This window comes from Pleurodeles waltl, chromosome 6, assembly GCF_031143425.1.
Source record: "Pleurodeles waltl isolate 20211129_DDA chromosome 6, aPleWal1.hap1.20221129, whole genome shotgun sequence".
In the NCBI taxonomy this organism is placed as follows: Eukaryota; Metazoa; Chordata; class Amphibia; order Caudata; family Salamandridae; genus Pleurodeles; species Pleurodeles waltl.
The window spans coordinates 1,554,684,496-1,554,708,474 of NC_090445.1; the positions used below are offsets into that span (position 1 = coordinate 1,554,684,496).

The window sequence follows — 23,979 nt, forward strand, 5'->3', positions numbered from 1 at the left end:
GTAGGTTTATGCTAAACAAACACAGCGTGCTTACATATATACACACCTTATTTTACCCACATTTCTCAAACTTTGTGTTGTCCCAGCTTCTGATCTTGCCCTACTCCCGAGATAATTTCAGTAAAGTATTTCATTTTATCTAGATCTTGATATGTCTTGGCTATCAGGCCCATACTTTGCAGTTTTCAGGATCAGGTCGACATTCCCATGTACCACAATGCCCCCATAGGCTCTTCTGTTACTTTTAAATTCGCTGCCCGTAGTGGCTATTGATTATGTCACAAAAAAATGCCCAGTAAAAACATATTTAGTGGTGGCTGGACTGGAATCTTCAGCTAAAAAATCCTTAACGTATAATTCTGAAGAGAACGCGAATTTGTGAAATATGTAAAAACCAATAAACTTCTTGAATCCATGAGAAAAGAGTTCCGTAGCATTTGATTTGCTGATAATTATGTCAATGTGTATCATGTTTTTATAGTAGATATACTATATAATAATACCTCTCTTGAGGGAAATACACCAAAATGAATTAAATCGAGAAAAGTATGATTAAGATAAAGAATCAATAGATATCCATGGTGACCCATCATGTAAGTATAAGTTTCTACCCTAATACTCGAAACAGGAATTGGTATTCAGTTTATTCCGCAAGTATCTGGTCACCCTTCACGTGTATTTGCTTTACTAGGTCAACAGACCTTAAGATCAAATTGGCCTTTTTAAAATTTTATTTTGCTCTATATAGTTTTGTCTCAGTTTAATTAATTGAGTCTTATTTCTATGAGAACAACTAATAAAGCTCGTTTAAAAATCTCTTTATTGTTGACAGAATCATTGTTAATGCAGAGTGCAGCAGCAGCAGGAGCAGGGCGCAGAGCTGTCCCAGTCAGGGATTAGAGGGAGTCACACAGCATAGCTTAGAGCAGGTTTGAGGTCTGATACATAGCTATGCCTACAGGTCGAGGAGGTTGAAAATCTTCCCAGTCCAACTGCCTCCTTTTCACGCCAGCGGGCATATTTGTTAAACTTGCGCTAGAAAAGAAGAGGAGAGGGAACACCAGTGAGTGTGGGTGCTTATTGGTGAGGTGATTCAGGTTTGTGGTAAATTGTGCTGCTTATGTATGCCTCTGGGACAGTCATTTACGGCTGGTGGCCACGTGGTTCATGGACGAGAAACACGCGCCTCGATGTATCAAGATTCAACAATTCCTTATCAAAATGTGGACTTCCTATTAAGGCAGGAGGGCCTACTTTTGCAAGAATTAGTAGAAAGGCCGAGGGTCCTAATATACCTAGGGCTAAAGCTTGTGTTTCTGTCAAGGGAGAACTGAACTCCATTCGCAGTGCTCCTTCTCATTCCTTACATCTATTGGTCACTAAGAAAAGGGAAGCAGGAACCTGGGGGGAGGGGGAGGGGGGAACAACTAGAGTGAGAGCAAACAACAACATTTGTGCTGCTGGGTGCAATAGAAGATTGTTGATGAGGCGGTCCAGGAGCAGTGGCAGCCCTGCATTTAATTGAGACCTGTGAGAGATTGCTCAGAGCTAGGATAAGTGATCAGTGTAAATAATATATTTTCACCCTGTTCATGGTCAGATGCCCAATTAGTAAGTCCGTCTACACCAGAGAATGGGATGCAATCCATAGGTTCCAAATTGTGGTGAAGGTTTCGGCCACTGCCCTTTTTCAACCCACGGATTCATCAAAATCCCTATCTCTCAACTGACTAAAATATGGCAACCCCGCCATCAAGTCATTTATTTATTCTGCAGCTGTAGCTTTTCATTTTTCTCTGCTTTCCCCTCATGGATGAATAACAACAATATTGTCTAACTTTAATGGGTTAAGTATCCTTTACAAACATATCATTGTATTGGGTGAATACCTTTTATTATTAGCTCAAATGGGGCGATATTTTTTAAACGATCATAAGAAAGAGATATTTCTGTCAGACAGTGTTTAGGCAGTGTTATTCTGATACGATAGCTTCACAGAACACATGCAATTGCTTTTGTTCACACTATTGTATGTGCTCCTTGGTTCTCTTATGTCTTGCTCAGTGTTTAATTTGAGCTGGTGGTTTCAGGTGCTAGGCACCAGCACTTAATTGTCAACACCAGCATTTATGCCAGCTACCACATGGTGGTGGTGTCTATGTAATTAAGGGATGAGCAGAATAACAGTTGCTTATTAATTCAATATACATTAAAAACAACTAATTCCAGCAACCCAAGCCATTTTTATACATTTGGTGGCCTAAAAAGGGTCTGGAGTGTCACACTTGAAGTAGTGTGATGGTTAGTAGTTGTATAGGTACTGCCATTTGGCAGCGAAGGCAGTAGCAATGGGTGCATCAAGCTGCAGAATCCTCCTGATGAGGGCCTTGACATTTATTTTCTCATAAACTAAGCACTGTTCTTGTTCATTCATTTTCCTAGCTTGCATGGTTTGCACTACCTTACAGGGATAAACAGGATGGCTTTCAAGCCTGATCATAACAATTGAGGCCAGAGGATTGTGCATATGTGTCTTAGCCTTTTTTTCTACAGATCCCATCTACTCTGACTCCAATACCCATATGTCACAATCTCTGTTAAATGTTTTTCATTGGTGTAATGTTCTCGGTGTTCATGTTTTAATTGTGTCTGACCCCTATGGGGCACTAGGTCTCCCACAGTTCCTGGCTGATCCTTCACACTTGCATGTTGAGTACCAGAGACACCTGTTCAATGAGAAGTACCTGCCATTGCAATCCTAAAAGGCAATCAGTGTCAATCAGAATAATTTCTTCCAATCTCCAACCCTTTTGGTGGCCATGCTTTTATTTGTTTACTTAGAGATACAAACAATTCATGGATGTTCAAAGGTGTTTAGGGAGGAGCTCTAGAATGGTGTCCTATCTTGCACATCTATGTTAATTTATGGATTAGGCATTGAAAGTAGGTCAGTTGCATACATTTGTTTGGTAGGCCAAAGAAATCTGAGAGTCAAGTACAGAGCAGTCAGGCCAGCAAAAACATTGGAAGGCAATTAATGTTGTACTTTTTGGATTAGAGAGATGTTAGAAATTGTGTTTCTCGTTGGCAGTGATACACACCCTGGCCAAGTAGGGACCACAATCCTAATTAGGGTAAGTCAAAAACACAACCTAAATTAACCTGTGCTCACCCTCTGGTAGCTTGGCACAGTGCAGGCAGGCTTAACTTAGAAGGCAATGTGTAAAGTATTTGTGCAACATACACACAGTAATCACAATGAAACCACCACAGCAAGACTCCACAGAGGTTTATGAAGAATAGAGAGTATTTATATGTGTAAATCAAGACCAAAACAACAAAAATCCAATCAAGAGATCAGGAGAAATTATTGTTGCTGAAATAATTGTAAAAGCAGTGTTAGATTAGCTTGTGCTCCTTTTTAGAGCTTTTACGGTAATTAAGTTCAGCTCTGCAATGTTAGGAATAATGCTTCAGGTTAACCCACCCCCTTGCGGGAATCGTTGCCGCTGCAGTTGCTGTTAGTGGGCCTCATTCACGGGGCCCACGGTGCAGGGAACATGTTGCACTGTGAAGAATCGGTCTGGTGAAGTGCTCCTGCTGTCCTGATGTTGGAGGCCCTCTCACATGGGGCCCGCAGTGCTGGACAGTGCAGTCAGTAGGGGAATTCGGCCAGCACTTAGATGCTGGAGAGGCTTGCAACAAGGTGAGAGAGGAAGCGCTGCTCTTCGGGTCCTGGGGCAGAGTAGCACCTCATTCATCTTACGTCGGTTGGTCAAAGTGAGCATGTCCCTCTGCCCTGGGGAAAGAGACACTTTAGAATGTAGATGCAAGGCTCATGTCTTACCAGACACCAGCGACAGCCACACGGGGGGAAAACTTTGATGTCCCTGAGATTCCTGGGAACAGTCAATCCTGGCAAAGTGGCGATCCTGGCATCATAGCAGTCTTTATTCCAGCAGAGGTCAATTTGAGACCATAAGTGTACTGATTTTAGGGAGTCAGAAACCCAGTACTTATAATAAAAAGTGCCTTTGATGTGGGGGATGACTTCAAAAGGCTTCTCTGAAGTGCACAGGTTTCCCTTTCAGTCCAGCCCCGGCTCCAGACCATCAGTGGCAGGTAATCAGCCCCTTTGTGTGGGCTTTGGCCACTACCCTTTGAAATGTAAGTGGGAGCTATTTCCAACCTCCTCCCCAGGAAGACTCATCAGTATGCAGATGAATCCAGATGCAGTTGGGTAACCTGTGTTGTGGGTGTCTGAAGGGAATGCACAAGTGCAGCTCTCACCTAGCTCAGGCCTAACATGGATTGGAGACAGGCTGTAGGCACACAAGACTGTGAGGGCAGAGAAATGCCCACTTTTTTAAAGTGGTATTTCTAAAATAATATAAATAAATATGGCTTTATCAGTAAAGAGGATTTATCTTTACAATTCCAATGATACTAAACATGGTGCAGCTACTCTTCTTTGATCAGGAATTACAGCCTAAAAGTATTGCAAGGAATTTACAGTGCTGGCCTGTGAGAGGAGCAGGCTTCACAGTAATGGGAGTTTTTCATTACCAGAAGGCACATGTTCTGCCTTTTACATACATCGCACCCTGCCCTTTGTGCTACCCAGGGCCTACTCTAGGGGTGAATAATATGCAAGAAAAGTGATGCCCAAGGCTTGGCAAGGGGTTTTGATGGCCAAGTCGAGGTGGCAGTGAGACTGCACACACACACAGGCTCTGCAGTGGCAGGTCTGAGACATATTTACAGGACTACTTAAGAGGTTTGGCACAATCAGTGCTTCAGGTCCGCTGGTAGTATTTAATTTACAGGCCTTTGGTATATGGAACACTACTTTACAAGGGACTTACATGTAAATTAAATATTCGAGTTGTGGATACACCACCGTTACCAGGTTTAGGGGAGGGGCACATACACTTTAGCACTGGTAAAGGCAAAACATTTGTGATAAGACCACCCTAAGGATGCCAGGTCTAACAAATGAGAATCTCTCTTTGGTTGTGGTCCTTTATACGAGTGTTTTTGTATGATCTAACCATAACGTTTGTTTGTAATGCCCATGCTTGACCACGGGCATCTTGGCACTGAATAACAGATGTTTACTGTGACCCAACTCAATGGAACTCATTTTATTATCCTAGAAAGGAGTGGAACCACTGGTATTCAAACCTGCTACCACATGAGCAAACACAGATCTACGAAGTGAAGCATTTGTCCACTGAACCACCATATCTTAGGGTTGAGTGGGAATCTACATACTTTTACAACAGTTTTGCTATAGCCTAATTTTAGGATGACCATCATTCTGGGTGATGATGTCAATATCAGAGATGGAGAGGATGTCTCATGTAGCAGACGTATTTCAATGTGAATTTAGACGTAAAGAGTTCGGAATTACTATTGTGAATAAAATTACAGTTGTGGGAAAAGGGGTTGTCTTAGGTTGTACCCACTCATGCTTGGAAGATCTTGGGATGAAGGGGGAAAGGTTTAGAACACAGAGCTCCTTGAGTAGAGACCGTTTTAGAAGGCCCTGATCTTTTGTATTCTGTTTTTGTAGCTCTGAGGCACAATATTTCATCGTTCATTCCGTCTTGACTGATTTGCCTCAATTGATCTGAACCATATCCAGAAACCCCACCTTACATCAATATATAATTTGTTTATATATGAAATCCGGCACCTGAGGGTTTTACAACGATCCTTCAGGCACATATAAAGATTAAACAGCCCTGAAGAAGGAATGGGTGCAATTGTTAATGCTGAGTTATTAATGATTTTATTAATGAATATTGATGTATTTTGGGTGTTGGATTTGCGTAGAGAAATTTATTAACTTAGAGAAAATTAATGCACGCATTTGAAGGTTCACCCACCAGAGTGTCCGTCATTGTGCAGGAACTGTACTTATTAATGGCTTATTAATATGAAATGTTGGGCTTATGTTTTATTAATGTAGTATTATGTCATATTAAAGGTTACGTATTATGTATTAACTTTGTTAATCGTAGGCCTTAACTTTGCGAGGTCTTGGTCTAGTTGCACGGCCTCATGTCAAACTGCATTTCTTAGGCAACTAATAAAATGAATGCTAAGAAAATTAAATTGCGATTTTCCACTGTAGTGACAATATGTTTGTAGCTGAAGTTAGTTCTCATGAGAAACTGCTTTCTAGAAGATGCTGTACTCTCTAGTGAAATAATGTTTAATGTAATGTGTGCAAGATTGACTTTCCCAGGAGAAGACATTGGATGCAGGGACTGGAGTATAAGCTGCAAGAATATTGATACCTGACGAGCCGAATGATGAAAGTGGGAGAAGAGGAGCCAATCATTGACATGTGAACCATGTACTAGTGAAAATGTAGATTTGAGGTTTCATTGGACTAAATGTAAACATGTGATCCCCTGACCAATTAGGATATGGGAAGTAGTTTTAGGAAATCTAACTTAGCCAGACTGCACATAGAGGAGAGAGACCATTCCCCCCATTCTTCTTGAGCAGCTTAGGCCATTAGCTATATTCTTTCAAATTGCTTAAAGAGACTTTGCTTATTCTGAACTTTGATGCTGAATCCTGATGTCTTGTTGACCGAACTGGTGTCCTATTGACAAAGACTGTCACAGCTTGCTGAACCATATTGAGGACAGGTATACTGTCAATGTTACTAATTGTTATGTCTATTTGCTTTTGTTCGTAGGTATCAACCACTATTTTGATAGAGCCATAGTTAGATGTTCTTCTAAAATTGTGTGATTAAATTGTTTTGCACGAAGCCCAAACATGCTATTCTAATCTGGTGTTAGGGTCCTCACTGATTACGTTTGCTACATGTAATAAAGGTTGATGTCTTTTCTTTGCTGAATCTAAATGTACATAATATCATTTGTGCAGTTATTCTTGCTATTAGTTTGCACTGTAACTTTAGAATGTGTGGTAGTTCAAGCTTTGATTAGATTGTGATTCTTTCACCACTTTGGTCAGCCAGTATTGTTTCTATATGTCTATATGTTTCTATATGTTTATCATTTGATTTTGAGACAAGTTAAGTGACATTAGCATTGTTAATATAGGGAAATAAACATTCTAACTTTTACATAAAGTTGTGGTTATTCATGACTGAAAGGTCATGGTGTGTGGAAATTTCTGACTCCTATTGATTATTGATGTCATTGATTGTTGGTGTTATTGAGGTGTATAAGTACGAGGTCCATGGTGGGAAAAAATCGAAGCTCACTCAAAAGGTCCATTGGTCTATACTCATCTCCCTTGCAAGTTTACTTAATAAGGTCTGACGTGCTAACACAACTCACCACAATAGCAAGCAGCACATGAACATGAATAGAGAGAGTAACAATAAAATGGTCCATGCACAGGCTAGAATATACTGCTGCCTAGAAACAGGTCTTGCTTCCTTATTTTAAAAACAAGTATCTGTATTTTAGCATAATGTTTTCCTACACACCTTTGCTCCCTAGCTTTTAATACCCCCAGCACTCCCACCCAAATCCCTACTCAAATGACTAGTAACTAGTAACATTTCCTGCTGGCAATTCCCTCTATTTTCCTTGATTGGCAATACACTCCCATCATTCCGAGAGGGTAACACCAATGACCCAGCTCATGATACCTTCCCCATCTCTCCCAAACTTTGTACGCCTCAGAATCTAAGTAGATTTACATATTATGACATATGAGTGAGAATACATAGCATTGGGTGACCTATTCTACTGTGCAGTTATAAACGTGTGGTAGGAATGTGTGTTAATGAAGAGTTTGGTTTTGTTGGCAAGCCCCATTGGGTGCTGATGGGGTGTCTTGTTGGTTGTTTCTGGTTTGCTGTGTTGAGTGATCCTGGTAGTAGTAAAAAACTTGTTGGGCCCTTGTTGTGGGTCTTGCTGGATGGTTCTGGTTTCCAGTGGTTAGTGCTCATGAGGGTGTTTTTTTTGTCCTGTTTAGGAGAACCTTGTTCAGCGATGGTGGTTGACCTGTGTGCTGTTGGGTGACTGCAACAAGTGCGTTCAACATTTAGCAGCTCCAAAGTTCACTCACCTGTGCATGTCCTCCTATCACTGTGGAGCGAGAAGCCCAGTCTGCAGCTGCAGTAGAATCCCCCCAGGTGATTGTGACAGTAGTGATCACAGATTGGCTCGTCGTTCAATTGATGGTCACACTCGTTAACATCTGAAGGATAAAAAAAAATGATATCAATGTCTTGACATAGAAGTAGAGGAAATGTTAATAGGCAAGAGGAAGTGGGAAGGAATGTAATGCAAGAAAGAGGACTGCAAAAAAGAAGATGAGAGAGGAAAGAAGAAAGTTCAGAAGGAAAAAAGTAAAGGAAGATGGTGGCGAGAGAGAGTAGAAAAGAAATTAGGAAGGAAACAAATATGAAAAAAGGTAGGGAGAGAAGGAAGTAAGACAGGTGGCAAGTACTGATGAAGAGATGATAGGGGAAGTGACCTTGTGCTCATATCCTGGCTCTTTTTATTTTCAGCTGTATGTTAACCAGTTTACTACATCCCCCTTGACTTTGTTATTTAGATTAAGAGGATAGGGATTGGATGCACCACCCTGGTGCATTCTCGAGACACTCGTCCTGGGTTCATACCGCCTGATGCAGTGGATTGACGAAGAGCATTCTTTTTACTTTACTCAGTGTTGAGATCACACTGTCTTGTGCCCTGGACCCAGGCTCATCTGAAGCTGTTGTGGGGAACTATTGCAAAAACATTATGCAGGGTCCCACTCTGTCTTACATACAGGGATAAAACACCTCACTCTATGCAATTGTTTTCTGAAGAAAGTACAAAGCATCTCCTACCTTTGGCACCCCTTAGTGATGTGGATGCCATGAAGCCTCATCATAATCCAACAGGCCAGACCTGCATCATAAATAAATCTTCTAGCAGGAGCACAGGGCCCTGAAAAGTGCTGGGCCTGGCAATAAAGAGCCCTAACTACCCCGCCTTGCAGCAGTTCTACAGGAGCTCACAACCTTGCTGTACATCACTAACAATCTTATGTATTCATCAAAGTGAGGCCCATACTGAGGCATGACACTCATCAATGCCAGATTATGTCTCACTTTAACATAGACATCTTCACTGTTACAGGCACTTGGTTTGTTGGTAGTCATTGCTCAGTGAATCACTTGCATTGCCTCCAGATTTCATCACCTTGAATACAAAACATCCACAGGTTTGTGGGAGAGCTTTTTTTGAAGTCTAGAAGTCCTCCAAGAAAATTAATCGCCAACCCCACATTTCAGGTCTTGGTACGAAACATATGCCAATTCCATCAGTCACATTATCATTTTTGATTATGGGGGTCATTCTGACCCTGGCGGTAATTACCGCCATGGCGGAGGTCGGCAGTAGCACCGCCAACAGGCTGGCGGTGCACCGCTGGGCATTCTGACCGCGGCGGTTCAGCCGCGGCCAGAAACGGAAAGTCGGCGGTGTCCCGCCGACTTTCCGCTGCCCTTGAGAATCCTCCATGGCGGCGGAGTGCGCTCCGCCGCCATGGGGATTCTGACACCCCCTACCGCCATCCAGTTCCTGGCGGTTCTCCCGCCGGGAACAGGATGGCGGTAGGGGGTGCCGCGGGGCCCCTGGGGGCCCCTGCAGTGCCCATGCCAATGGCATGGGCACTGCAGGGGCCCCCGTAAGAGGGCCCCAAAAAGAATTTCAGTGTCTGCCTAGCAGACACTGAAATTCGCGACGGGTGCAACTGCACCCGTCGCACCTTCCCACACCGCCGGCTCAATTCTGAGCCGGCGTCCTCGTGGGAAGGGTGTTTCCCGCTGGGCTGGCGGGCGGACTTTCGGCGGTCGCCCGCCAGCCCAGTGGGAAAGCCAGAATGACCGCCGCTGTCTTTTGACCGCGGAGCGGTCTTTCGGCGGGAACCGCGTGGCGGGCAGCGACCGCCGTCCGCCGCGGTCAGAATGACCCCCTATATTTCAACAACCAAAGATAAGATAAGCTACTTCCGAAGTGATTTTGTTCCATTTCCCAGCATCAAACAAAATCAGTTTTCTCAGGAACTTCACACTGTGGTATGGTGTTCACAGTGACACTCAAATCTACAACCATAGTGAGTATCTTTTAACTGTATAATTTCATATTCTGCATACTACTATTACAAGAGGCCATACGTTGATTGCAGGTGATAGCAGAAGGCTTCAAGTGAAACCTTGTAGGAAGCTGGCTCTGTATATACTATACCAAAATGAGGTATAGTGTGGACAGAGTCCAGGGGTTCCATAGAAGCTTAACAGAGCCTAAGTAGACCATACTAATGCTCTCTTTTGTGGTAATGTGGTCGAGCAGTTAGGCTTATTAGAGGGCAAAGCATTTGGGCCCATATTTATACTCTGTTTGCTCCAGATTCGCGTAATTTGTTTTAATGCAAATTGGGCACAAAATTAACTCCATATTTATACTTTGGCGCTAGACCCGTCTACTGCCAAAATTATGGAGTTTGAGTCATTTTTTGTACGTGAAAACCTACCTTGTGCTAATGACATGCAAGTTAGGCGTTCCCGTGCAAAAAATGACTCTAAGGCATGTGCGCCTCATTTATCAAAATGACGCACAGGAGGAGGCGGGCCTTAAAACATGGCACCCAGCCAGATTTGCGCCATTTTTTAACGCCTGAGTCAGGGCAGGCGTTAAGGGACCTATGGGCTTATTTCCATGGTGGGAGACCATGTAAGCAGTCCACAGGTGCCCTTCCCTGCACCCAAGGACACCCCCTGCCACCCTCACCCACCCCTGGAGGACAACCATGGATGGGGGAACCCATTCATGGTGAGTGCAGGTAAGTATAATTTTTTTTTTTTAAAGTGGCATAGGGGGACCTGACTTGGGCCCCCTTACACGCCACTGTGCCCAATGGCCATACCCAGGGGCCATTGGGCAGGGGGGCATGACTCCTGTCTTTCCTAAGACAGGAGTCATTTCCATGGGGGTTGTGCGTCAAAAAATGGCGCAAGTCAGGTTAGAGACAATATTTTTTACTCTAACCTGACTTGCACCATTGTTTAGCGCACAACCCCCAGTCTTCCCTTCGCCTCCGCTGCCCAGTTACCGTAAGTTGTTTTGACGCTAACCAGGCCGCAGCGCCGGCTAACGTTATTCCATAAATAAGGCGCGTTGGAATGGTGTTAGCTGGTGGTAAACTTTTTGATGCAATTCTGCCCTAGCGCTGATTTGTGCCAAAAAGTATAAATATGTGCCTTGGTGTACACATACAGTCTAGAAATGAGGCACACACTCAATGACTAACTCCAGACCAAATGTTTTTATATAGCAAATATATATTTTGTTACTTTATCACTAGAACCAGATGAACTTTGTTGGAGGTAAGTACAGTTGTCAATAGGTATCAAGCATATGTACCAAATGTACATTGTTTGTTTTTTGCAGATAAAGCAGTTTACGGTTAAGTAACACTTTTTATTTAAAAAGATGACAGTGCAATTTTTCATAGGTGTCAATAGAGTCCTGGGGGTGGAAGTATTAGCAGAGTTAACAGGTAAGTACATGACGTACAATCCCAGCCTTCAGGGGTTAAAATGTCCACAGGTCAAAGTCTAGGCTGAATCCAAACGTACACCGCCAGCAACCCAGGCCAGCTGGGTGCAGAGGTCAAAGGTGGTGTCAGGCTTTCAATGGAATCCTATGAGAACTGGAGGTGTTCGTTAGAAAGCAGATTGCAAGTAAGTACCCGTGGTTCCAGGACACAAACCTGGGGTGTTTAGGTCAGCACCAGGGGGGCCACAGGATCACACCAAGCACACACCCTCAGCGGCACAGTGGTAGCCGGGTGCAAACACCCAATGAAAGTGGGGGACCCTGGGGATCACACAAGAGTCTGCAGGCTGTGTCCAGGGGGGCGGTTTTGGGAAATCAACAGCTGGACAGGCAAAAGAGGTGCCTGCTGGACCTTGCTGGACCATCGGTCAGATTCTCCAAGGCCAGGGGGCTGCAGGTGCAGGGGTCTCCTTGGGCACCAGGAATCTTTGTCGGATCCAGTCACGGTCAGGGGGGTCCTTTGGATTAAGGCTACAGGAGGGATCATCCCAGGGTGGACTCGAGGTCAGAATAGCCTGGGGACCTTCTCTGGACAGGTGGGCCACCTGTACTCGGGCACTGGGCATCGGGTGCAGAGTGGGCAGGGCTCGCAGATCCGGGACGGTTCTGGAGTCCATTTTGGAGGTTTATGCTGGACAGGGCCGCTGTCTCAGGAGTTCTTGGTTCTCTGCTGGGCAGGCAGTCCTCCGGGGGTTTGAGAGGTCACTGGTCCTGCAGGATGCGTTGCAATCTTGGTCTTTGAAGCTGCAGACAGGCCTGTAGTCAGTTGTTGTCTGGAGTCTTCACTGATGGGGTTGGCTTAGCAGTCCTTCCTCTTTCTTCTTTCTTCTTGAGGTTGCCAGGAGTCTGGTGAGTAAGGTTCAGGGGTGCCCCTAGATATTAGATTTAGGGGTGTTACAGGGGTCAGAGAGCAGTAGCCAATGACTATTGTCCCTAAGGGTAGCTACACACTTCCTGTGCCCACTCCCTTTGGGGAGGAGGGCACATTCCTATTCCTCTGTGTGCATTTTATAATAAATCCAACACTGGCATCAGTGTGGAGTCATTGTGCTGAGAAGTTTAATACCAAACTTCCCAGCCTTCAGAGAAACCATCATGGAGCTGTGGAGTTCATAATGACAAACTCCCAGCCCAGGCACTTAATATAGCCACACTGCACTTACAATGTCTAAGAATGGACTTCGGCACTGTACGGGCTTAATGCTTATTCAGCTATGCCCTTACCTGTGGTATAGTGCACCCTGCCTTAGGGCTGTAAGGCCTGCTAGAGCTAGAGGGGTGACTTACCTATGCCACAGGCAGTGGTTTGTGGGCATGGCACCCTGGCAGGGGTGCCATGCAGACTATACCTTTTTCTTCTGACCATCACACAAAGTCTGTAAGGGCAGTGGGCATGTGCTTAATGAGGGGTCCCTTACAGGAGCGGCTCATGTGGCTGGGGCTGGGTGGGTCAAGGGGGCATGGAGGGCGTGGGAAAAACTTTTTTTTTTTTTTTAAACATACTTGCTTTGCTGCCATGCCACGCTCCTCTCCCATCGCTGCTGCAGGCACAGGCTCCCAGCCTGCCCTGCACCAATCCTGACGCTGCTCAGAGCAGCAGCAGGATTGGCTGAGAGCACCCAGCCAGGGCACTCCCAGGCAGACTGGGAGCCTGTGCAGGCTATCTCCAGCCCAGCAACCGTGTTGCTGGGCTGGAGAGAGCCCTGAGCACATGTGTGTTTGGCTGGCCTGAGACGGCCGGACAAACACACATGTGCTCTGAGGGGAGTGCACAGTGCACTCCCCTAAGCTCGTCATCCCCACTGCCCCACCCCTTTTACATGGAAAGGATAATAATTTTATATTTGTAATTATTTAGCCTTGATGAAGTCCGTTTTGGATGAAACGCGTTGGCTAATGAATGTCTGAAGGATTAAAATGACCAAAGAGAATTGATTGGAGTAATACATTGGAATATTTCCCCAAAAGACTTGGATGGATTACATTTCTTATTAACACTTATAATATTCAAAAGACTATGGTGGTGCATTGACTGAATGTATGGTGTTTTGCTGGGTCTTCTGATATGCATGAGGATAATAAAAAGAGTTTATTATCCTTTCCATGTAAAAGATTTGCAGCGGTTGCTGCTAGCAGGGGCGACGATGCTCCGCTCATACGGATGAGCCACGCCTGGTCCCTTAGGGTGGCATAATACATGCTGCAGCCCTTAGGGACCCTCCTTGGTCACACAGCCCTTGGTACCGCTGGTACCTTTGACAAGGGACGTAGCTGAGTGCCAGGGGTGTGCCAATTGTGGAAACAATGGTCCAGCTTAGCTAAAGAACACTGGTGCTGGGGCCTGGTTAGCAGGATCCCAGCACATACTCAGTCAAGTTAGCATCAGATATCAGGCAAAAAGTGGGGGGTACTGCAAACAAGGGGTCAGTTTCCTAAAAACCTATTGATCAAATACTTCATTTTCTCATTAAATTTAACATCATGATTGAGATGCTTCAACCCTCCTTCTCCATATTCCAGCAGAAGGCAGGTAAAAAGTAAGAACCATATGATGAAAGCGTTTTATGATTCTTTTATCTAGAGGGATATAAATACGATTCCCTTGTTCTCCTATAGCCATAGTTCCTCTCAGATTTGCTTTCTTCTTGCTGTGAAGATTGATCACACAGCCCTTTAAAAGGCTGCCAACAACATAACATTGTTTTCTTTGCATACTTTCAGAACAAAGGTAAAATTGAATGCAAGTAAAACACCTAATTGAGATCGTCCAAAAATCCTAGGTCAAGCAGGACCTCTCCGGGTCTGAACTCAAATGTAAAATGTATTGGAACTACAAATTCGAATAATAAAAAGGAAACACAACACTTAATAACTCTTCATAAATCTCAAATAATACCTCCACGAGGAACTACTGAAGATCTTGCTATGCCTTAAGCACCATTTGACTGCTTAATTAGATGTAGTCAGCTCAAAGGACTGGTGTTACAAGATGTATATTTTTTCTCTCTAGAAGTTCCGAAATGTATTTCAGTATCTCCATGCGAACTGCCATAAGTATTGTGTCATTCACTATCAAAGTCATTCTATTGTAAACTAACCTTTTCCCTTGGCCTACTTCTAAGAGGCTAGGTATTCTGCCTTGAAGTTGTTTAGGTGAAACCGGGCGTCTTATACAGGGGCCAAATAAGGTGAGGTGACATTTTGCCTCCGCACAATGAACCTGAGTGCGCCTGTGTTATTTGTCAACAACTCCTTCAATAGAGCCACTATCAGCCCATTTACAATATTGCCGTTCTTTTATGGATGTTGGAAAAAGCTTCCATTATTGTGTAAAAATACCACCCATGGGCAGCTCTCAGCCAGGATTGAGCCTGTGCGACATAGGTGGACTTCTCGGATACTCAAGAAAACTAGGGGGCATATTTAAGAAAAGTGGGGATGCACACAGTGCAGCACTACTTTTCTTGTGCCCTTTAGCTCCCCCTACCGCCACCATGTGCGCAGGCCATGGCTCAGGGTAGGGGGCAATAGCTTAATTTTTCTTACACTATTGATGTTCTCTGCAGCAGTGGCGCCAATATTTTGCCTCTACTCCGCAAGAGTACATAGGGGAAAATTGAATTCTATGGCATGTCCCCTTTTAATGCCTGCTCTGAGCAGGGCATAAAAGTGCCAAAACAAATGACGCAAGAAAATCTGTTAATTTCCTTGCACCATTTTTTCAGCCCCCTTAATGGGGGAAGACCCCTTTGCATACATTATGCCTGGCGCAGGCATAATGTAGCACAAAGGCTTACAAAAGTGGCGTAAACGCATGCATTGCGCCACTTTGTAAATATGGTGCGGCATACATGGCCTTCTAGCACCACATTACCATAAAAAAATGATGCTTATGTGACTTTGGAATGGCGCTAGGAGCTCTTAAATATGCCCCCTGGTATTTTAATTATGTGCACTCTGGACTCATCCTTCTTATGTGTCTCATCAAGGTGGTGGTGCTCACTAAGTTGAGGAATCTTGACTTCTGTTTGTTTGGTAATCATTGATCAAATCAGTAGTTATAGGTGGTGTTACTCAAAGATTGTGACCCCCGCCACATTTATTTGATGCTTATGACCAACCATTGCATGAGATTCATAGGCCAAAGATTAAGGTGGTCATTTTGACCCTGGCGGTCTAAAAAAACGGAAGCACCGCCAACAGGCTGGCGGTGCTTCCAGCCCTATGGTCGCACCGCCGGGGCCGGCGGTTTCCCGCCGTTTTAGCCCCAGTGGTGATAATCCGCCAGGGCAGCGCTGCCCTGGGGATTATGACACCCCATACCGCCAGCCTGTTTCTGGCGGTTTGCACCACCAGGAAGAGGCTGGCGGTAGGGGGTGTCCTGGGGCCCCCTAACAGGGGCCCGGCCAGCTTTTCACTGTCTGCATAGCAGACAGTGAAAAGCGCGACGGGTGCAACTCCAATGTTGCGGCCTCATCCCCGCTGGGCCGGCGGGCGCAAACTTGGTTTGCGCCCGCCGGCCCAGCGGGAATGTCATAATGGGGGCCGCGTGAGTGCGCCCGCATTGGCAGCCGCACGGCGGTTACCGTCTGGCGGGCGGCTAAATTCTGTGCATAACCGGTCTATAGTGATCTGATTGTGAAACTCGGGTATTCTTAGTGACATTAAGAAGTGAAGGGGGGTCAATAGGGCAAGCTTTAGCAGTTACAAAATGATGCTCTTAGCTCTGAGCATTATTGTGGACACAACCCAAGAATTTAAAACTCAACTGACTTTTCACAGATATTTATGTCCTACCCCTCCCCAGATTTATGATACTGAAATTAATCTTCCACTCCTCTTTTGCTACGCAACAGTAGGTTAACAGTATATTAATAAACTTACTATAGTTACATTTATCTTATATCCACTGACAACAAAACTTGGCCTTGCTTTCTGCTTAAACTGTAATGAGAACAGAGGTTGACTGTTGTAATTATTGCAGAAGCAGTTATTAAAACACAGCTAGCCAGCTCAAAGGACAGCATTATAAAAGTATACTTGCCTACTCACTCGCATTCCTACAGAACACAATTACACCCCTTACTGCCTGAGGAGCAGAATGTGACATTGGACTGAATACCAAAACAAGCATTTGCAATGCAATAGGTCATGCATTTGTGAGAGTTATAGCTATTGGTGTTGTTAATGCTTAATTGAACGTTTTGGTCCAATACTGCACATTGCGCTATGTAAATCCCATAGCAACTATACTGAGTTGGTGTGTGCTCTCATCGGTTCACAATCCCAGGCAAGAGAATGAGGATCTCCGAAAAGCAAACAATCTGCCTTTGAGAGGAGAGCAGATAACTTTTTAAAAAGTAGTCCAGAAACCATGTGTATAACATGGACGCTGCGTATATTAACAGTAGTTGGGTGGTGCTCTGGAGAAGGGCTAAACCCCGGAAAAGGCATGATAAATGCATGCCTTCGACAAATGAAATCAAGGACATTTTTAAAGGCAAGCTCACGAATGAATGAAAGCAATGGGTGTCAAATTGGCGTCGTTAAAGCCCACAAAATCAATTCCAACAGTTCTGAAGCGCTTGGGCATTCTATCTAAAATACAGATAAACAATGATTCCAGAGCAACTACCATTACACAAATCGCTCTGTACGCAAAGCAGTACTAAATAATCCTTGTTGCATATCACAGCACTTCTCCTTGAGACTACTACTGCCTAAGGAGTAGTTTGCATCGAGCCTAAGCACTGTGATGGATAGGTATGTCACATCTCTTACCTTAAGAATCGGAAATTAGGCTACTAAGGGGCACATGTATGTACCATTTTTCCTGTTGCAAACGGTCCGATTGGCAGAATCAAACTGTTTGCGACAGGAAAAAAACATTTGGTATGTGCAGAGCCAGAGCCAAACTAGTGCTAACCCATTCGCAAACGGGAAGGGGTCCCCATGGGACCCCTTCCCCTTTGTGAATGGCAGCGAAAATATTTTTTCAGAGCAGGCAGTGGTCCCATGGACCACTGCCTGCTCTGAAAAATTTAAAAGAAAACTTTTCATTTTTTTCCTTTAAGGAAAACGGGCTGCATAAAAAAAAAAAATGCTTTATTTAAAAGCAGTCACAGACATGGTGGTCTGCTGTTCCAGCAAGCCACCATCCCTGTGAGGGCGGCCATTCCCAATGGGGTCGCAAATTGCGACCTATCTCATGAATATTCATGAGGTAAGTCATTTGCGACCCCATTTGGAATCGCAAACAGTGTAAAGTACACTGTTGTACATCCGGTTTTGTGACTCACAAATTGCAAGTTGCTAAGACTCGCAGTTTGCGAGTCGCAAAACCGGATCTTTTTACATGTGCCCTAAATGCTTCCCACATACTAAGAAGTTTGTTGTTTACAACAAAATAATTTTCACACCTTTTAGTCCTTTCCAAAAATAAGCCTTGAAAAATTGTTTCAACAAAATGGCGAAACTAGTCAGATGAATGTTAATCCTGGATGTAGAAAGAACAAGGTGGAAAGTTATACAGAGAATAAGTAACATCACGATATTCGAGCAGCCATTTCTCTGGACCCATTTATTTTCAAACTATTTAATTTAGGGATGTGCATCAACTGCCGTTTATATTGCACTGGCCTAGACCAAGACTTCACACTTTTGGTCTAAATTATACTTGAGCTAACAGATGTGCGAATCAGCTTTAAAGCTCATCATAGGATTTTCCTCCAGTTTGTAACATATTATTGCTGTATTAGTAACCTTTCAGTTTCAAAAGTGAAAGCGCATACTGTTAAAGCCTATCTATAACCTCTGTTGCTACTCCTATATTCCTGGTTACCCCTTTCCCATATGTTCCGTCACAGGGACTATGACAGTATGAGTAGACTTCTCTGACTGACAACATTCTAGGGAGCAAGAGAAGGGGTAAGTTGTTTTCCAACAATGCAACTACACAGTTGAGTAGTTGACATATGTACTATTGAACGTCTTTTGATGTCATATAACAACACCTAGGAAGGTTCTCAGTCCCATCTTTTCTTGTCCTGCAGCTTTGACCAGCTGCAAACTTGCTCCAGTGCTTCGAGCAATTCGCATATAGTGGAGAAATAACAATAGAAATATGTGAATATTTAGTTATCCGAAGAACTGGCCTGTGTTATACACAAAATTGGGACCAGGCAGACTCTGCCGGATCCCTCTTTCATACTTTGCCGTTTACGTGCGCTTTCTCTTAGCACACTGTAGAGTAGGCAAGCAGACTTAAATACGATTGCTTTTTTTTATAGATACCCATTGTGTCAGTAAGCAAGCCATAATGTTCAAAGGAAATTTCTGTTGGTAAAATCCACTAATGCTCCAAAGGAACTACGCTGTTGTGGTGGAGGCTGCTCTGCATGATGTTGATCGACTGTAGGAAACCTCATACCTTGTGCTGCGTAGAAGGCCTCAAACCCAGTGACTCTCTTCTCGTTAGAGTAATCAGATCGGAATATGATGGCCATTGAGTTATCAATGGAGTAATACCGCTTGTTGCCAGGAGCTTCCTCTGTGTCTGTACTTTCTCTGCCACAAAGCAAGGCCATCTCTTTTCCACTGGTAATAATCTGTAGAGCACAAGATACAAATGATGAGATAGACTGGAACACAATCTAAACACTGACCTGGGCACAGTCACATTTGTCAAAGACCTGTCCTCTATCCCTGCATCAAGTAGCCTTCCAACACCCATTCCAAGTTATCAGCAGTCCTTCATCCATACTTTCCAGATACCAGCAGCATCTGTTTCCCTTATGCTGAGATAGCTGCAGCCTGCCATACCACAAGTCCCACCTCTTCTTGCCAAGGTCCGGAAGCTTCCAATTGCAATGTGGCTGTCCATTTTTAATCTCAATATTTAAAATACTCCAGAAAAGAAATTAACAAATAAATTAACAAAACTTGATTCAGAGTTTAGCAGGAGGCTTTTCCATCCCCAAAGCTGACAACAATCAACATCTTACTCACTTTATGTAGAAAAACAGCACATTGAGAAAAGTTGGAAGTCATCGGCGAGCCAAGAGAAGCAATCACAGACTACAAAGGAGAAACAGGATGTAGCAGGCCAGTGGGTTGAAGAAAAGAAGCTCACTGGAGGGAAAGGACTATTTGGTAGAGTTCGGCTCTCTGGAGCAGAAAGGATATCAGGAAGAACTGAGAAACTCAATGTCGGAGAAGAGGTAACCAAAAAGAGTTTCACTGTGGTGCAGAGAAGCTGCCAGAGGAAGTTGGGGAACTTGCAGGAGGAGCAGGCAGTAAGAGCAGAGAAACTGAACTAAAAGCACTTGTAGAGGAAACAGTAGCAGCTGAGGAGCCTCTTGCAGATTATGGAGGACCTGAGTCTTTTGAAGAAAGTGACTAAAGAGTAAGAAAAGGAGTAGGTGACTCAAGAGGAAAAGGAAACAAGTGTGAAGCTTGGTGGATCACTTTACTCCAAAGAGACAAATCAACCCTAATTGAGGCTAGAGGTTGATAGGAAGAATTAACTGTCAGATTCAGGAAAGACCACATGACTTTCATGAGCAGAAAAGGAAGGAGTATCCCACATCATGGAACTAGGAACCAAACAAAGTACAGAAAAACTGGCATAGTAGGACTTCACCTAGTCATTGACTTCCTGGAGACTAGACATATCCAAGAGACCCTGTGGGGGCAGCTAGCGACAGCAATTGATGGCGGAAGCAAAAGATAACCTTTGAGGAGAAACTGGACACCAAACGTCTTCCATATTCGTAAGTTAAAGCTGTCATTGCCTTTTGTACTGTTGTACTTTGAAATGTGTCTTGTCTGGTTATTCCTCTGCCCCACCAGCCACATATCTATTGGGTAAACAGCCTAATTTAACATGCGTCCATCTATCCTTTCATCAGCAGTTTAGAATCTGTCATCTCTGTATACCTCAGTATTAGTATGATCCCATCCCCTCTCTCCAGCACCCTTAATGCCCCTTGTGTCCAGCACCCTACCATTTCCTGTTCTTCGCCAGCCTCCCCTCATGTTTTGCAGCTTCACATGTTCTAGGTACTAATCAACTCACCTTGACATAATCATATTCACACAAGTAGGAGAGCTCCAGGTCGAAGTGTGTGAAGTAGAGCTGGATGATGTAACCTTGAGGCACAGTGAGGTTCCAGGTCCTCTGCACGTGGTTAGGATAAGTGTCAGGGAAGCCCGGTGAGGCAATCCTACCGAACATTACATTCGGAGCAGTCATGGCTCCTGAAGAACATATGATAGCCAGGAGTAGTCTCAGCTGAGGCCTAGTGCATATTGGGAGAAAACAGGAGACATTAATGTAAAGCCAAGAGGAGCCACAATAAGAGACTTTAGATATTGGTGGAGACACAAGCGGAGCTAGGACAGTGAGGGGGGATTTGAAACATGATAATAATAAGTCTAATTCAGATAGGGAGAGAAAAGGGGCACATAATACAGTCACCAAGAGAAAGCACTGGTGAAGATACAGTTTACTGAGAGAAATGGAAGGCTTGGTGCACTGGTCAGTATAAGGTATTGTTGGTTCTACGGCTGTAGATGAGAAAATGAAGACACTAATTGAAGGGCAGGAGACAGATGGGGACCGATAAGTCCTAGGGCGGAAAGGGAATGTGAAATAAGACACAATAATAGAAACAAAGAAACAGAGCAGAGCCCACACCAGAAAGAAGGAAGAGTAGACGTAATATAGGGGAGAAGAAGGCATAATCTAGGGCAGAGAATTTGGGAACGAGAGGCAAGATGTAAAGTTCACACTGAATTCCCACTAGCACAAATAGAAGTCATTGGAACCATGGTACAATAGTAGCAAGACACCAGTGTGACATAATGCATAGAGAGGGGAGATTGAGGAACTGCTTGTGAGCACGACCAAGAGCAAAGATGAAGCAAAGATGAAGAAAATAGATAAGATGCACCAGTTAGCCATCCACTCTTCACATTGCCCAGAAAAAGAATGAAATGTTTCATCATTACAGGCCTTATGGGCAAGGAAGTGGGCTGTCCTGATCAATGCCTGATCCACTGTTTCTTGAAAATATCATTTTTAAATGTTTTTCTAAAGTGTGGGAGTTAAGTAGTGAGCTTGAAGTTCTTGAAATTAGCTGTGGAAGGGTCATATGTATTGTCAGTAAGAAGCTTGAATGGAGCAATGATTTGGTGAAGCATTAGCAGGATTTACTAACTGTTGTAACTGTATTCTAAGATGATCCCTTCGATGTGGATCATGAAAAGAAATGTGTTGTACTTAAGCTGCTTTCACTAATGCCAAGATGGGTCTTTGGTCAGAGTCTGTGATCAGAAAGTTGCATAACAATGAACATAACAGCTGGTTACATGCAGTGTTGGCCGTGTGCATCCTGAATATCGACACCAGAATATCGATGGGATACAATATTGAAGACAAAATATCGAAAATAAAATATTGATATGTAAGAAAGTCTAGATTTTTAATACCTAACTCTCTCTCTCTCTCTCTCTATATATATATATATATATATTTATATACATATATAAATATATGTATATAAATATATATATATATATATATATATATATATATATATATATATATATATATATATATATATATATATATATATATTATATTTATATATGGCTACAGGGATGTTATAGTTAGGAAATACTACTGAACTTCTATGGTTTTGTACGAGTGAAATTTAAGCCTAACTATAACGTCCCTGTAACCTTTGGGTATTTTTTGTGAATTTCTATGGGATTTTTTTAGTCGTCATTATTATTCAATAATTCATTCAATAAGAATTCTTAACTCTTATTATATTATATTGCAATTCCTAACTATAATGTTCCTGTAACCTTTGGTTTATTCCGTTAATTTCTATGTTTTTGTATGTTCTATAACGTCCCTCTACTAGTTAATGCACTGCAGAGTTCTGTGTCTGTAATCTGAGTGCCACAAAATTGAATCTTGTTTGGAGCAGTGGAGAATAGTGACTTGTGTATGTTTAGTTTTAATAGATCTCAGTCTGTGACAAAAAGCACTGTAACTATTTAATTCAATATTTAAACTTGCATTACACAAGATGGAAGTCAAAGTGCTACAAAATGTGCAAAAAAATTTAAGATAGAAAAAACCCTTTCAAAATATAGATTTTACTAATACCCAGACTGTACATGGCGTAACTTTTTTATAACTGTCTTAAAGCAGACACTTCACAGCTCTTCTGGTAACTCCCTTGGAATACTAGTCATGAAGAATACATCTGTGTCATCAGGAAGCTTTATGTGGTTCCATCAATTAAAGCCAATGCCGGCTTCTGAGTAGTATTGACATTTGCAGATTAACCACTTGTGTACATTTAAACTTCTTTCAGACAAGCAGACACCCCTGCAGGAAGGCTTGTTGAGTTGCCTGCCTGTCCCTCGGTCTCACAGCACTTACATTGCAGGTAAAGCATTTCACTCACAGAATTAACCATCCCGGGATGGTTATCTTTCGATAAGAAGTATGGGAACTCTGTGAGTATTTAAGTGGGTTTGTTAGAAGGTTCATGAGTGCCTGAGTGGGTCTGTGAGTGGGTGCATGAGTCTGTAAGTGGACCTGCCAGTGGGTGTGTCAGACTCTGAGTGGGTCTGTGAGTGGCTGCAAGAGAGTGTGAGTGTGTCTGGGAGTGAGTGCATTAGTGTCTGAGTGAGTGTGTGAATGTTTTTTTTGTTTTTTTCACCGGTGTTTACGAATGCGCTGCAATGTTACATGGGGGGCCGTGCTGAGCATCACAACGCATTTGCAAATATAGCAAGTGGAAAAAAACATTTTTAACATGTTGTACACATAAGGTGTCCAACAAACACCCCTATATGCCACTCATTGTGTCAGGGTACCTCAACCCTGACCACTTATACCACTTTTCATGTTTAGTTTCAGCCCCGGTTACCCTGTCCTGCTACTTAAAATGACGGCTGTAACTTTCTGCCCAGGTTGTGGCCAGGCAATTACAGCATTCCTGTTGACGCACACATTCTGGATTCATTGCAAAATAGTTGTAAAGTATTGTAAAGTATTCACACACCTAGATATACAAATTTGTTTTTCTTCTAATAGCTCAAACACTACTGAATGGATTTACATCAAATAACAAAAAAGGGTCCTTTCTGGACCAAGAGCTACCTTTTTGCCAAATTTGGTGTAATTCCGTCCATCGGTTCAGGCTGTAGTGTGTGTCTAAAATCTCTATGGAAATTAAAATGGAAACACACTTTTTTTGCCCCCCTCTTTTTGTAGGCCCCCCACTTGACAGATCACCCTGAAACTTTCCATGCACAACATGACCCAACTTCACACTTTTTTGGA

At 43.4% G+C, this 23,979-nt stretch overlaps 1 protein-coding gene across 2 annotated transcripts in view; it reads right to left on the reverse strand.

The window, feature by feature from the left end:
- Positions 1-23,979, reverse strand: part of MASP2 (MBL associated serine protease 2) — a 352,398-nt gene that overhangs the window by 245,312 nt on the left and 83,107 nt on the right. Inside the window, exons 2-5 of one of the 2 annotated variants that reach the window (XM_069241232.1) lie at positions 20,689-20,911; positions 19,042-19,219; positions 8,068-8,199; positions 821-1,035 (exon numbers count right to left, since the gene is read on the reverse strand). In XM_069241232.1, the coding sequence (XP_069097333.1) occupies positions 1,025-1,035; positions 8,068-8,199; positions 19,042-19,219; positions 20,689-20,911 (544 nt within the window). In that variant the 3' untranslated portion in view covers positions 821-1,024. Of the gene's footprint in view, positions 1-820; positions 1,036-8,067; positions 8,200-19,041; positions 19,220-20,688; positions 20,912-23,979 lie in introns of those variants that run through there. The other variant, XM_069241231.1, reaches the window with a different exon arrangement.